We start from the raw sequence: 15,569 nt of genomic DNA, 5'->3' as shown, positions 1-15,569 counted from the left end.
GAAATTCCCGGAATGAATTGCCCAGGTGATTAGGTCTATTTCAAGAAAATATGAAAACTCCACTGTCTCCCCCAGCAAGCTGGCTAATAGAGAAACTATGTTTCATGTATTTCTTGACATGGAAAATAGCCTGGATACCTACGTGGTCCAATTCTTTATTTTACAGCTAAAGAAACTGGCTGAAAGGGGAAAGTGCTTGCCAAGGCCACATAACAAGGTCAGAGACTGGTAGCACCCCAGCCTGCTTTTCCTCATTGCCCGGCTGCCCATCACAGTGATATGGAAAAAAAGATGCTAAAGGACTTTCCGGAAAGTTGTTTGGTATGAATTCACCACTAGAATCCTCGGAAACAACCACAGCAGCCCAAGGGTGCTGCGTGTTCAACAATCAATTAAATAAATAAAGGCTTCAAGTCAAACCACTGTCACATGACATAATACCTTAGTTTTAGAGAGCAAGGGAAAGGAACAGCATTATCATTTTCTTTCTAGCATCAACTCTTCCATCAGAGCAGCAGAATTGATTAAAACAAGGCTTCCAGAAAGGGCATGCCTGCTTAATTTGCATTCAAACCTCAAATTAAAGGAATACTGGCATGCAATTTATATTTCTTGCATGCAATTTATATTTCTTATTACCACAGCCTAATTTGACCTTTTATGCAACCATCTCCCTTCAGTTCACAGACAGCATTTTTGCTGAGACCGTGACAGGGATTTCTGGGCTTCTTTTTTCTTTTTGAAAAAACAAAAGCAAAAAGCTTGCAAGTCCCCTGTCTTTTCCAATGGCGTTAATCATTAAGGTAGAATCCTGGGTCTCCTTTTGCATAGAAAATGCCCTGATGTTTATTCTGTATAGAGTGATACACATTTAACGATTAACTAAGCTACTCTGTTTTGCAGAGGCGACGGCTGTGCAGCATTCATTCAACAAATAGGTACCAAGCACTGACTATGTCGGCTGCTGTTACACAAAGGAGAAGATACAACTGCGAAGGAGATGCAGTTCTTGCTCCAAAGGAGCGCTATACAAGGCAGGTCATACGCAGGGTGCTCCTGAATGCGGAGGAAGAGGTGATTCCCTTGCTGGGGGTGGGGATGTTGATAGCCGCTTCACAAAGGAGACAAAATGTCAGCTGATTCTTCAAGAAAGGGATCACCAAGAAGAGGTGGGGGAGATCATCTGAGCAGAGGGCACAGCAAGAGGAAAGGCGCAGAGTGGGACTCAACACAGATGGAGTGCTGGGGGACCGTAGTGGGAGATGAAGCTGGAGCACTCTGAGTCACACTGTGAGGAGACTGACTGTCACACTGGGGAGACTGGACTTTACCCAGCAGACTGCAGAGACACCTATGGCAGGAAACGTCCCCATGATAATAAAAGTGGAAGTATTATAGATAGGCTGTGACCTGCATTAGGCTCTTCCACACAAAACCACACTCCAGGCAGACGAGTTTCCTCTCTGTTCCTGAAGCACAGTGAGCCCTGCCCTGCCTTGGGGTTTTGCTCCTGCCAAAGGGTTTGTTCCTGCAGACTGGGACACTCTTCCATCTGCTCTTTCACTGGCTGACTTCTTTTCACACTCCAGGAGGAAACTCAAACCCCACTTCCTCTGAGAGTCCTTCTGTGGCCTGTCTTCCTAAATGTTCCCTCACCCCCTAGCTAGTCACTATTATATTAACCCTGTTTGGTTCCTTCTCAGGATTTATCGCAACCTGAAATCATCTTGTTTCTGATTGACTGTTTATTGCCTCCACCACTGGAATGGAAGTTCCATGAGGGCAGGGCCCCTGTTTTGTTCACTACCCATGTCTAGAAAGGCAGGCTGCAAAATCAATGTTGTTTGAATGAATTAACTAGTTAATGTGTTTCCAGAGTTCTAGCTGCAACTATACCCCCTTTTCTCCAACTGAACAAAGTATTTATGAGTATGAATGAGCAAGAGTGATAGTACTTATTATAATGCCTGTATGTCCAAGCCACACCGCACACCAATTTTTTTTTTTCCTTTGGAGACAGATTCTCACTCTGTCACCCAGGCTGGAGTGCAGTGGCACGATCTCAGCTTACTGCAACCTCCACCTCCCAAGTTCAAACGATTGTCATGCCTCAGCCTCCCCCGTAGCTGGGATTACAGGTGCATACCACTATGCCCAGCTAATTTTTGTATTTTTAGTAGAGACGGGGTTTTGTTGTCATATTGGCCAGGCTGGTCTTGAACTCCTGACCTCAGGTGATCCGACTGCCTCGGCCTCCCAAAGTGCTACGATTACAGGTGTGAGCCACCACGCCCAGCCCTAGACCAATTAAATCCAAATCTCTGGTGATGAGATCCAGACATCAGTATTTCAAGATCCCCTTGGGTGATTCCAATGTGTATCCAGTGCTGAGACTCTAATACTTTTGAAGGACAAGCACACAGACAATCTTCCATTTTGTTTCCCAGATCTACCAGTTTTCATACATGAAGCCTAGGACATCTTAGCTACTCCCTAGTCTCTGGAATCTCTCTTATTTTTTAGAAGTCAATAAATTTGCAAATTTCAATATGTTACTTAAATTACTTGTGACACACATCACAAATAATCAAGATATATAAAGGCATCACAACCTCAAACTGAAACTTCCTAAATAGGAGAAGCAGCTTTTTAAAGCCCAAATATGCCATGATCCACCATGATCCATCTCAGGGCATTAAAAAAAAAAAAAAATCCTTTATTATACCCAAAGCATTTCAGCTAGGATTTGAGATCTACAAAGATGGCAATTTTAAGAGTTACTTGCATTTCTATATACAAGTAATTTGTTGTTTGTGGTTTTATATCATAGAAAGTGTTTGGAAGTCCTTTGGAAAGGTAAACTTCGTGTACAGTTAATCATTTCTTGGGTGTTTGTCATATACTGGGCACTAGGATATAGAAATAGAAATAAGATAGAAGTCCAACTCTTGCAGCACTGAGAACAGGAGAGGTAAGACACAGCCAGTGTCATGACAGGTGTTACTCAAATACAGTCTTATAACAATGCTACCATTTATCAGCCCTCTACTATGCATTTTGTGTGTGTGTAACTCACTATATACTCATAGCCATCCCAGAAGGCAGGTACTATTATTGTCATCTCCTCCCCTTTCTATTTTACAGATGAGGACTATAAGGTACAGAAAAGTTAAGTATCTTCTCTAGGGTCACACAGCCATTAAATGACCAGGGCCTGGATTCAAATCCAGACAGCCCAGCTCCAGAGCCCTCATGCCCAACCGTCGTACTACATGGTGTCAGGGGAACAAAGGGGCAGGAGAGACAATTTCTGGCTGTAGGAAGGCGATACTTCCTGGGAAAGACACCATTCGTGTTTGCCTTGAGAGATGCGGAGACTTTCAAGAGGCAGATATGGGGAAGGACTGTTTCCCGGCAAGGGAATGGCATTCGTGAAGATCCAAAGATTCTTGGTGAATGGCATGTTGTAGAGTGTAGGCTACATAATAAGAAGTAAGATAATGATGGGGAAATGGGCTAGGTTAGGGCCAGATTATGGAGTGTCAGAGGCTAGGGCCAGATTAAGGATTTGGACTTTAGTTAACAGCCATTTGGGAGACCCTGAAGGCTGCTGAGTAGCACAGGCACGTGGAGCAAACTTGAGGATGGACTGGAGCGGGAGATGGCAATGGGAGACCACTTAGGAAGCCATTTTAATAATCCAGGCAAGGGGAACAAAAACAGCCTAGGAAAGTGACAATGAGATAAAACCGGAAGTAGCAAATGTGAGCGATTACAGAAGAAACTCAACAGTACTTTATGTTGGATTGGAACTTGGAGTAAACGGAAGAGTCAAAGATGCATCTCAGGTTACTTGATACTGGGAGGATGGACACACCATTAACTCAAATAGATAGGGAAGACAGGAACAGGCTTGGCAGAAGAAAGGAGGCAGATAAATTTCCTTTGGGGATATAAGGAATTCATCTCATTATTCTCAAGCCAAACCACCAGGAAGATTTTCTATTATTTGAAGTCCTGTTCAGGAATCCTTCACACTAACCGCTTTCCAATTGTTCTGTGACCTTTTACCTACTGAAATCGAGACAGGCACTTGTTGTAAGAGACTTTATATTTAATTACTTAGAGCCTTCTGTCCTAGAAGGCTATGATGTCGTGTAATCCCATCGAGAGAGTACAGGAAAGCCAAAAGTTAGTTTCTTTGTTCAAGGAATTCAAAGCAAGGTGGGGAGGAGGGAGGGAAGAACTGCTGTCCAACTTGGGCAAAAGTTACATCCTAGAATTGAATTTGAAACCATTAACAGTTCAAGATGTGTTGCTCTGGTTCTAAAGAGGTGAATGAACATTTGGGGAGTGAACAGTGCTAGAAGCTGCTGCAGGTAAATTACTCATAGCTCCTTCTCAGAAAGACAGTATGGTTTATTCCCTCATTACTCGTGTGATCTGTGGACCAGTGCCGTTAGCACAGGCCCTACCTCAGACCTACTGAATCAAAATCATTTTATTAGGATCTCCATATACATCCATTTATTTTGAGAGTACAGGCTTTGGAATCAGATGTGTCTGGGTTTAAATCTCAGCTTAGTCACTTACCACTTACTAGCAGGTAGCCTGCTGTACTTGCTTCCTCATGTCTAAAATCAGTATGTGGTTCTACACCTCGGTTTCACATCAGAATAGGCCGGGAATGCTTTCAGATTCCATGCCCAGACCACACTACACACCAATTACAACAGAATCTCTGGGGGTGGGATCCAAATATCAGGATTTAAAGGCCTCCCAGGTGACTCCTGTGTGCACTCAAGGCTGAGAACCACTCATGGCTTTGAAGAACAGGAGTGTGGCCATTGGAACCAGACAATCTTCACTTGTATCCTGTATCTACCACTTCTTATATCTGAGACTGGGGTTTCTTAACCTCTCGCTAAACTTTTTAACTTCCCTCATCTGTGAAATGAATATGACCTATAGTACCTCGTTCAAAGGACTCTGGGCACTGAAGGAGGTGAAACACGTAAAGTGCTTAGCACAGTGCACAATGAGTATTTGTTATTATTTATGCAAGGCGCAGCTTCCTTTGCAGAAAGAACCTAGGAAGCAACATGTGGGTTGAAGTATCATATAAACACCAATCGGCAGTCATGCTCATACCTTACCCACCAGAGGTGACTTCCAATTACTTGGCCACCAAAAGGTTAGTGGGTTTTGCCTCAGCTATTGAAAAAAATGCAAAAAAAAACAAAACAAAACTTATTTTTCATTAGAGAAACTGAGGCAAAAGTTGGTTGGCAAGTAACTTTTGCAGAACAGGTTGGGGGTTCTGCTGGAAGCATACAAAATGCTTCCGGCTGTGGGGTCAGCACTAGGTACAGAAGCGGGCATGGCAGATAACACAATGCTTTTTCTTTGAACTGTCCTAGCACTTCAGGCAACAGACCCTGCACCTCATCTGTCTAGAGCCTCACAGCAATCTCTCCAGTTAGAAAATCTAGAAAGGGCTGGAAGGGTCTTTACAAAGACTCCTGTCCAACTGCTTTGCTTTTTAGAGTGTTGCAAAGAGGTAACCAAGGCCCAGGGAGCTGAGAAGACTTATGCAGGGTCATATGCAATTTAAAGCCATAACCAGAAGGCATAAAATGACCCAGTCAGATGTAGAGGAAACAGCTTAGTAGTGAAAAAGGAATTGAATGAAAGGGGGAAAAAGACATAATAGTGCTTTGAACCAAAGAGCTTTATAAACACTTGTGGCTTTAACCTGCCCAGGAGGTAGATAAGCATGTGCCCTTTAGTTTGTCCTCAAACTCAACCTCTCACAAGAGGTTAAGGAACACACCCAAGGTTGGAATTGACACTCAGACCTCCAGACTTCCTGGCTTTGGAGCTGGAAGTTCAGCCTCCACCTCCCTTGTCTATCAGGAAAAACATCTGGGTTATAATGCTTGAGGATGGGATATCAAGGGGAAGTGGTGGAAGTTCGGTTCTTCAAGAAACTTTGAGCAAGACTGCATGAGACCCTGCTAGGGGCCCCTCCCATTCCCTGAGTCACGCCTCAAAGAAGTTTCTGCACTTCTATCCTGGAGGCTCCCCTTGTATGACCTTTAGGGAAATCTATTTGCCTAAGATGTTGGATGTAAGGAAAGAGAGCCGAGACTTCAAAATGTGTGAACAGACACCCCAAGGAGCTGCCTAAAGTAACAAAGCCTTTCCTTCACATGACTACTTCTCCCTGTTCTAACAGGGATTCTCAGCCACATAAGCGAGTGCCTAAAGCAAAGCAAGAGGAACAGGCAGGACAAGAAGAAAAAGCAAGGGGAAGTCATCTTTAAAGGCCAAAAGGTCACATAAAACATAATAAAATACAACTGTTTCCTTTAAAAATTTTAATGGACAGGAAATGGTATAGAATAACTGCCAAGTCACATAAATTAACTTTTTTGTTAATGTTTGTGATCCCGGAAAGAACACACTATCAGTCGATGCAAATTGCATGGGCGTTTTCATCAGTCGGTGTCTGGGCACATGACCGAATGTGGGCCACAGACCCATCTTTACTTGGTCCAGAAATAAAAGTGGCTGCCATGTATGGCAGGCTTCAGATGTCCCTCGATCTCAGGGCTGGGCTCCGGTCTTGGTCTTGAGTGATAGGGATTCTCCGGTAAAGGTCGATCTGTTTTCACTTTGGTGACCTGGGAAGGGTGAAGAGGGCAAAAGCAAAGTTGAAAGCTAGGGTGGAGAAATCTGTAACCATCAACGTACCTCCTGGTGTCTCCCCAATGCTCTGGCTGCCACAACTGCTCCCCGACTTAAATCCCCAGCAAATCACATTCAGACTTATTTAATTCTTGAACAAACACTCAGGAAAGCCTACTTTATGTCATTCCATGTGGTAGAAACTAGGGATACAGAAGGGAACAAGGTACTGTCCTCAAGGGGATCACAGTCTAGTGAGGGAGAAAGCCAGGAATAACAACTAAGATTTCCAAATTACCCCAATGGCTAATGGCAATGATGGAGACAGGAACTGCCTGCTATAGGAGTAAGGACTGTGTACATCTAACCCATCCTGAAGGCTGGAGGTTTGGACTATTTTTGAAGAGGTAAGACTTAGCTTAAAGTCTGAGCAGGAGCCAGTCAGAAAGATAAGGGAGGAAAAGACATTCCAAGTAAAGAGTACATATGAAGATAGACAGGCATGTCTTCAGAATGGCTGAAGCAAAGTCTGCATGAAGAATGGAGGGAGATGAAGCATCTCACCAACCACTTATTGCTAGAAATGATGCTGGCACATGATTCCATTCCATTTTCACTCTTATGAGGTCATTCTGCAGGGGCTCACTGAGGCCACCTAGCTAATAGCGGAAGAAATAGTACACAAAGTCAGATATGCCTACTCCAAAGCTTGTGCTTCTTAATACCACACTACAGTGGTGGACAGGTCAGATGATAAAGGGTATTAAATGATACGCAAAGGTGTTTGCGTTTTAACCTGATGGTTAACAGGTGCCACTGAAGCAGGGCAGTAACTAAATCCCATCTCTGTAGGCTGGAAAGTGTGAAAGCTAGACTGGAGAGAGTCAAGACCCAAATCGGGGAGCTGAGCCAATAAGCCAGGAGAGTGGTGAAGTACTAAACTGCAACAGGGAGAGAGATACTTTACACTCACAGTATCCTCTGATGGTCACAAAAATCTCAACTGGAAAGCCAGCAGAAACTGCTGTCATTTTAAAGATAAATAGGCCCAGAGAAGTAAGAAGACATAAGGCCACAGCTGTCAATAGTCTTCTGATTATTCCCCTACTGGTCTGAACTCTTAAGTCACCTCATATAAGATGACCAGATTAATCTTCCTAGATGTATAAATTCAGAAACCTTTTATTGGGAACAGTTTTTGGGTATACAATCACACAATTATTATAACCACTTTATGAGGCATTATTATCTCTAGTTCACAGATGAAGACCAGGGAGGTTGGCATGCCTAAGATAAGATACACAGTAATGTCAGAGCTAAGGTTGGAACCTAAGTCTTCAATTCTACTAGTTTTGTTTGTTTGCTTTTGAAAGTTTTCCCAACGTCCTGCCATAAGCAGAGATGGTTCCTACTGATCCACTAATGGTTTCTTGGTATTTGCAGCTCCTTTAAGGAATTAAAGACATTTATGAAATTGGCTGGGCACGGTGGCTTATGCCTGTAATCCCAGCACTCTGGGAGGCTGAGGCAGGCGGATCACTTGACGTCAGAGTTCAAGACCAGACCAGGCAACATAGTGAAACCCCATCTCTGCTAAAAATACAAAAATTAGCTGAGCGTGGTGGCAGGCACCGGTAATCTCAGCTACTCAAGAGGCTGAGGCAGAATTGCTTGAACCTGGGAGGCAGAGGTTGCAGTGAGCAGAGACTGTGGCACTGTACTCCAGCCTGGGTGACAGCGTGAGACTCCACTTCAAAAACAAAAACAAAAACAAAATGTTGCCCAGGCTAGTCTTGAACTCGTGAGCTCAAGCAATCCTCCTGCCTCAGCCTCCCAAAGTGCTAGAATTGCAGGTGTGAGCCATGGCACCTGGTCGAGAAATACACTTTTGAAAAGAGTAAAGATAATTTTTTTTTTATCTTACAGAGTTTAAAAAAGTGTTAATACAAAGATTCAAGAATCAATATGCTTTCTTACTAGCATGACTTGTTATTTCTTCTTTCGTAAGTGTCGGAAATGAGAAAAGGTAGTTTTATTTGTTACATATGTAAGTTCTACCACTTTCCAACCTAGAATTATCAACTATTTAAAATAATATGTTCAGTAAATCAAAAAGTATCTGAAAATAATCATGCCAGATACAAAAGGCAAAAAGTTTGCTAAGTTATTATTTATGACACCAAGCTTATATTCACAGATGCTATACACAAAGAGATGGGAACTAGACCGGGGACTAAGGTGGCAGGATCGCTTGAGCCCAGGATCTCAAGACCAGATTGGGTAACACAGCAAAATCCTGTCTCTACTAAAATACAAAAATTAGCTGGGCATGGTGGCCTGCGCCTGTAGTCCCAGCTACTCGGGAGGCTGAGGAGGGAGAATCACCCGAACCCAGGAATTCAAGGCTGCAGTGAGCTGTGATCGCACCACTGTATTCCAGCCTGGGAGACGGAGTGAGACCTGAGATTTTTCCTCCATGCCTTGCTACCTGTGCTGCCCTAGAGGGAATGGATGGAGCTGAGGCTGAAGAAGCAGGGATGGGTCAGATCATAAAGGGCCTGCATGCCATGTTATAGAGAAGATGCTTTATCTCACCAGCAATGGAGAGTCCCATCCAGTTTTTAAAAACACAGTGACATAGATTTATTTTCCACACAGATCGCTCTTCTTGTGGAGGTGTAATTTTATTCTCAATTCTTCATCTAAAGCCCACATTGATCCACCCTCCTCTCCCAGAAATTCATGTACCCCAGGTTAAGAACTCCTGTCCAAGAATAAGATAACAGCAGCAGGAACAATGAGGGATTTAAAAAAAGATTCCAGGAGATGCTAATCTATAGGAAGAGATGACTGCATGGAATCAGAACAGTAGGGAATGAAGAATTCAGGTTTCTAGCTCTCATGTTTCAACAGATGGTGGTGTCACAACTAAGATAGGAAATACAGGAGAAAGACAAACACTTTTAAAACTACAATTATGTAGTTTTAAAAAAAAATCTTAGATATGTTCCTGAAAAATGTGGCATAAGCCTGATCCTATTTCCCCAGTGAATTCCACAATAACCTCCACAATGTTTTCAACTAACAGTGTTTCACTAATACTTTAGCTTCCTCTACTCCCTTCTGTTCTTTAATTAGCTAATTAACTAAAAATAAATCTGCACATCTAGAAGGTCTAAAGAAATATTTCTATTTTTTTCTGTTTTTTTTTTTTTTTTTTTTTTTTTTTTTAAGACAGAGTCTCCCTCTGTTGCCTAGGTTGGAGTGCAGTGGCGCAATCTCAGCTCACTGCAAGCTCCGCCTCCTGGGTTCATGCCATTCTCCTGCCTCAGTCTCCCAAGTACCTGGGACTACAGGCGCTTGCCACCACGCCCGGCTAATTTTTTGTATTTTTAGTAGAAACAGGGTTTCACCATGTTAGCCAGGATGGTCTCGATCTCCTGACCTTGTGACCCGCCCCCCTTGGCCTCCCAAAGTGCTGGGATTACAGGTGTGAGCCACTGCGCCCAGCCAGAAATATTTTTATTTTTAAAAATTCCTTTCTGGACTATGTATAATCACTGCCTAATTAATATGTTTGGTAAATCTGGCAAGTTCTTACATCATATCTGTATTCACAGAGACCCTTTGCTGACCACCTCTTGCCTTTATCCCACCCCTGAGTGAGAAAGTGAGACCTCCAGGAGAAGCCTTTTTACCTTTGACAGTTCTCCCAGGTCAGGCCGCACCCAGCCCAGTTTGTCCAGCACACACTCGTCAAACTTTGCCTGCTGTTTGCGACAGTGACGAAATAACTGCTGGCCAGTATAATCAATGCAAGTCCAATATTCTGTAAAAGGCTCTGCGCAGTGACGTTTTATCTGCCTGGAAAAGAAGGCTGGGTTAAACAATGAAAAACAGAAAAATGGTAAAACAATGAAAAACAGAAAAGTGAGAAGAAAATAGGTACAGATCTCAAATACATAGCCTTGCTTTTTGAAAGGTATATGAGTAAATATTCTTACCTCACTTACAAGACAACTTCAGGATCCTCCAGTTGAGAACAAGTTAGTAAACAAAAAAGATTTCTGAGGTAGAAAACCTAATTTCTTTATGTAGTAAGAAGAAAAGAGTGTAGCCTAATGCATGCATATTTTACTCAGAGAGGAACTCCTTACTTGGGGCCTATTTATTCTTTTCTTTAGATCCAATTCCTCAAAGGGTATCAGCTTAGCAAATTTAGAAGAGAAGGAGGCATAATTAGATAATGGACATGCTGACAGAAGTCAGAGGTGACAGACAATGGCAAACGAAGAGACAAAATTATACAAAGCAAATACACAAACTAACAAGCAGAAGATCCTGGGATCATTCAGTATAAAGACAAACTGCACTCCACTCCTCAAAAGCTCAAGGTCCTCATTCTATTTACACATTGAATAAAAATAGATATTAATCCTTGCTATCAAGAACAAAGTTATATTATATTTGGTATTCTCTGTTAAGAAGCAGGGTAGCCTATAATTCATTCTGTGGCTATCAAAAATGGCTAGAGAAAATTTAACTTCTGTGTATAAAAAGAATAAGCTTCAGTTTTTTGCAAAATCCCCCTTATCATTCAACCCTGCTAGTATGCATGTTCAAGCAAGAATAAAATACCATCATTTTATGTAAAAGCCATACTTGAGGCAGTGAAATTCAGAACACCTCTTTCTCCCAATGAAATAATAATTTTATTATTTAAGTGCTTACCTGTCATACTCCAGAAATCTAGCTACACTCTCACATGAATCATGTTTAACATGGATCAGGAAGGAAGGATTTCAGAGATGGCCTACAGAAGTACACAGTGACAAATCTGCTTTCCACTCCTGCCCAATAAGCCACTCAGCTGCCCTCCTGGAGGTCCACCAACGTCACTGGTTTCTTAGGTTTCCCTTCCAGGTATTCTAAGCACAACCTGCACCCACATAACTTCTACACAAGAATCACTTTGGTAGAAAGCAACCATTTCCAATGGGAGTTTTATATTCCTCCAAAACGCTGCAGCAGCAGACGGGTTGCAAACCGCTACTCTAGTAGCACGGATCCCTGTTCTGGACCCCGTTCCCCATACCTAACAATTATCTATTAATGCCTACAACCAGCAACTTCAACAGTGAGAAATTCCTCTATGGAGGCAGTTAGGCACCTTGGGAATTTGTGAAATCCAAACATTCCCCGCTTAAAACGTACTACCACTGGGCCATGGAAAAAAAGCTTTGCAAAAGTTCTCTTAGAAAATAAAAATTGTTTAGGCTGGATGTGGTGGCTCACGCATGTAATCCCAGCACCTTGGGAAGCCAAGGTAGGTGGATCACTTGAGGCCAGGAGTTCAAGACCAGCCTGGACAACATGGCGAAACCCCATCTCTACTAAAAATTAGCCAGGCGTGGTGGCACACACCTGTAATCCCAGCTACTCAGGTGGCTGAGGCACACGAATCACTTGAACCCAGGACACAGAGGTTGCAGCAAACCAAGATCATGCCACAGCACTACAGTCTGGGTGACAGAGTGAGACTCTGTCTCAAAAAAAAGAGAAAAATTGTTTAAATAAACACACACACACACATACACACACACACTCAACCTCGCTGGCAATCAAATCAATGCAAATTGAAACATCCAAAAATATTTGCACCCCCAAATATTTAAATATTATGCATACCAGAAGCCAGCGCTGAGGACAGCATAAACTGATCCAACATTTAAAAACCAAATGCAATTGCCGGGCACGGTGGCTCACGCCTGTAATCCCAGCACTTTAGGAGGCCGAGGCAGGCAGATCATGAGGTCAGGAGATCGAGACCACGGTGAAACCCCGTCTCTACTAAAAATACAAAAAATTAGCCGGGCGTGGTGGTAGGCGCCTGTAGTCCCAGCTACTAAGGAGGCTGAGGCAGGAGAATGGTGTGAACCCGGGAGGCGGAGCTTGCAGTGAGCCGAGACCGCGCCACTGCACTCCAGCCTGGGCAACAGAGCGACATTCTGTCTCAAAAAAAAACAAACAAAAAAAAACAGCAATAAAGTTCAAGAGCCATAATAATGTTCAAAGCCTTTTATAGAATAACCTCACTGTTAGGAAATTTATGCCGATGAATTATTGACTAATGAAAACGATCTACACGCAAAGGTAATCACTGCAGATTTATCCAAAATAATCAAAAACTGAAATCAACAATGATGTTCAATAACAGGAATTGGTCAGGTATGTTATGGTTGGTTTATCCACTGATGGAATAATATATAACCATTAAAAATGATGATCATGGCCAGGTGCGGTGGCTCACACCTGTAATCCCAGAACTCTGGGAGGCCAAGGAGAGCGGATCACTTGAGGTCAGGAGTTCGAGACCAGCCTGGCCAACATGGTGAAACCCCATCTCTACCAAAAATACAAAAAAATTAGCCAGGCTTAGTGGTACGGGCCTATAGACATGTGAATCGCTTGAAGCCAGGAGGCAGAGGTTGCAGTGAGCCAAGATCACACCATTGCACTCCAGCCTGGGCAACACAGTGAGACTCCGTCTCAAAAAAAAAAGATCATGAAGACTATACAGCAACTTCAAGAATGTTTCCAATAATGTCAAGTGAAAAATAAAAATGAATTTCTCAATGTATACATACTATGATTATAACCATAAAAATATCTTTGCATAGGGACAAAGACAGAAGCAAGAAAGAAGGAAAGCAGCTACTGTGCTAAGGCATCTATTTTTCTTTTCTCTAATGTCACTGTTGTGGACATTGGTGGTTTTTGCCTAGTCAGCAGTCATTCCCCCATTCTTCTGTAACATCCTTCTAATTTTCCTTTGGAAACAACCCCTCCTTGTCTCTTAGCAATGTGGTTTGGATGAAGCTAAGTCCACTCCCCATCTCAGGCCTAACCAATCAGAGCCTTTTATCTCCTGAAGCACAAGTGATGCAATGATATGTATATTAAGTCAGCCAGCCAGGACAATTAGACTCAGTCCAGGAGCTTCTGCTCACTTCTGGATAAAGGGCACACTTTGTCTAGGTTTGCTAAGCAAGTATCAACAGAATAGCAACTTGAGTGGCTGGTGGCCATTTGTGGTACAGCAAGGCGACAGCCTTTCTGAAATGAGGTAAACAGAGAAAACCAGACTAAAAGACTGTGAAAACAGGAGAGGCAAAAAGACATCAAGTAATTGTGAAATTATTTAAGCCCTTGAATCCAGTCCTGCCTGATGCCAGGCCTATTTCTGGACTTCAGAGTTACAAGAGCCAATTTCCTTTGAGTTGACTTTCTCTCCTTTTAAATAGAGTGCTAATATGCTTGTTAAAACATCTTCCTACAATTACACAGTTTAGATTTTTTTTAACTTAAGTATCAAGCACAGTGACCTACCTAAAACCTAACTCTGAATACAATTTTCTTTCCATCATACCTGTGTTCTGTAGTAATGACAACAACCTAGTGAATGCCTGCTTAAAAAGGACTGTGCTAAGTTGTTTTACATGCCTTTTCAAATTTTTCACAGCAAAAAGACTTTCCCCTTGCTGTAGCAAAAATGGTCACCAGTCACTTGCTTAGCAAACGTAGATAGGTATTATTTTACAATTTGGAAACTGAGATTCATGGAGATTAAAGAACTTGCCAGATAATAAAAACAAAACTAAAAATAATTATCATCCTTTGAATGTTTTACCTTGGTCTGATTTCAAAGCCTATGTACTTCCTACTAAAATCCACATTATTAGCTGGCTGTTCACTTATTAATTTAAACTTTTATGTTTCAACCAAGTAGGCACTGATACCAGAAGATTTTTACCTAAAGAAATCCAAAGCACACTTGTTGACCAGCTTGCCTTCCTCCAAACACCGCCTCGGATCTTTCTCTTCCCAGCGGCAGAGCATAAACTCCTTGTTGGGCTTATCACACTGAGCTCCATAGTGATGGGCCGCAGCTTTAAGCACAGCAGAACTAACTTTCACCTAGGAAAGGAAAGATGGGAAAAAGACCACAGACTGTGAACCAGAATACCACTTTCTCAAGTTAACCTCATGCAGGTCAGAATAGAGAACACAAAAGTAGCACTGTTCTGACTTTACCAAGAGTAGCACTGTTCTGACTTTACCAAGTGCTACCAAAAGTAGCACTGTTCTGACTTTGTCATTTTTTTTTTTTTTTTGGTCACTCCCATCACCCAGGCTGGAATGTAGTGGCGCGATGTCGGCTCACTGCAACTTCGGCCTCCCAGGCTCAAGTGATTCTGCTGCCTCAGCCTCCCAAGTAGCTGGGATTACAGGCACGAGCCATCTCACCCGGCGATTCTTTATAATCTGTGGTGATTTAGAGAACACGAAGCTCTTTCACATATATTATTTTCTTCACTTCTACAATAATCTCATGAAAAGGTTACTATTCCCATTACTATCCCCATTTTAGAGTGGAAGAAATGGCACCCCTAATAGAATCTTTAGATATGTATGGTAGACAGAAAGGGGGTGTGGAGAAGGATGGAGGCTTCTGGGATGTAGGGAGAGGAACCAACTCTGGAGAGCTTCACTGAGTTTCTGCTGCTGGAATAAAATTAATAGATATATAAGGCTGGGCACAGTGGCTCATACAGGTAATCCCAGCACTTTGGGAGGCCAAAGCAGGCAGATCACTTGAGGTCAGGAGCTCAAGACCAGCCTGGCCAACACAGTGAAAGCTCATCGCTAGTGAAGATACTAGAGATGTATCTGGGCATGGTGGTATACACCTATAATCCCAGCTACTAGGGAGGTTGAGGCATGAGAATTGCTTGAACCCAGGAGGCAGAGGTTGCAGTGAGCCAAGATCATGTCACCACACTCCAGCCTGGGTGACACAGTAAGACTCTGTCTCAAAA

At 42.7% G+C, this 15,569-nt stretch overlaps 1 protein-coding gene across 3 annotated transcripts in view; it reads right to left on the bottom strand.

Moving 5' to 3' along the window:
* The window catches only part of NDUFA8 (NADH dehydrogenase (ubiquinone) 1 alpha subcomplex, 8, 19kDa), a 53,225-nt gene that overhangs the window by 5,183 nt on the left and 32,473 nt on the right, over positions 1-15,569 (bottom strand). For 2 of the 3 annotated variants that reach the window (XM_011989474.1, XM_011989472.1), the window contains exons 2-4: positions 14,504-14,667; positions 10,389-10,554; positions 6,366-6,686 (exon numbers count right to left, since the gene is read on the bottom strand). In XM_011989474.1, the coding sequence (XP_011844864.1) occupies positions 6,549-6,686; positions 10,389-10,554; positions 14,504-14,667 (468 nt within the window). In that variant the 3' untranslated portion in view covers positions 6,366-6,548. Of the gene's footprint in view, positions 1-6,365; positions 6,687-10,388; positions 10,555-14,503; positions 14,668-15,569 lie in introns of those variants that run through there. The other variant, XM_011989475.1, reaches the window with a different exon arrangement.

This window comes from Mandrillus leucophaeus, unplaced genomic scaffold (genome assembly GCF_000951045.1).
Source record: "Mandrillus leucophaeus isolate KB7577 unplaced genomic scaffold, Mleu.le_1.0 Scaffold354, whole genome shotgun sequence".
In the NCBI taxonomy this organism is placed as follows: Eukaryota; Metazoa; Chordata; class Mammalia; order Primates; family Cercopithecidae; genus Mandrillus; species Mandrillus leucophaeus.
This window is presented reverse-complemented; position numbering and strand designations above follow the sequence as displayed.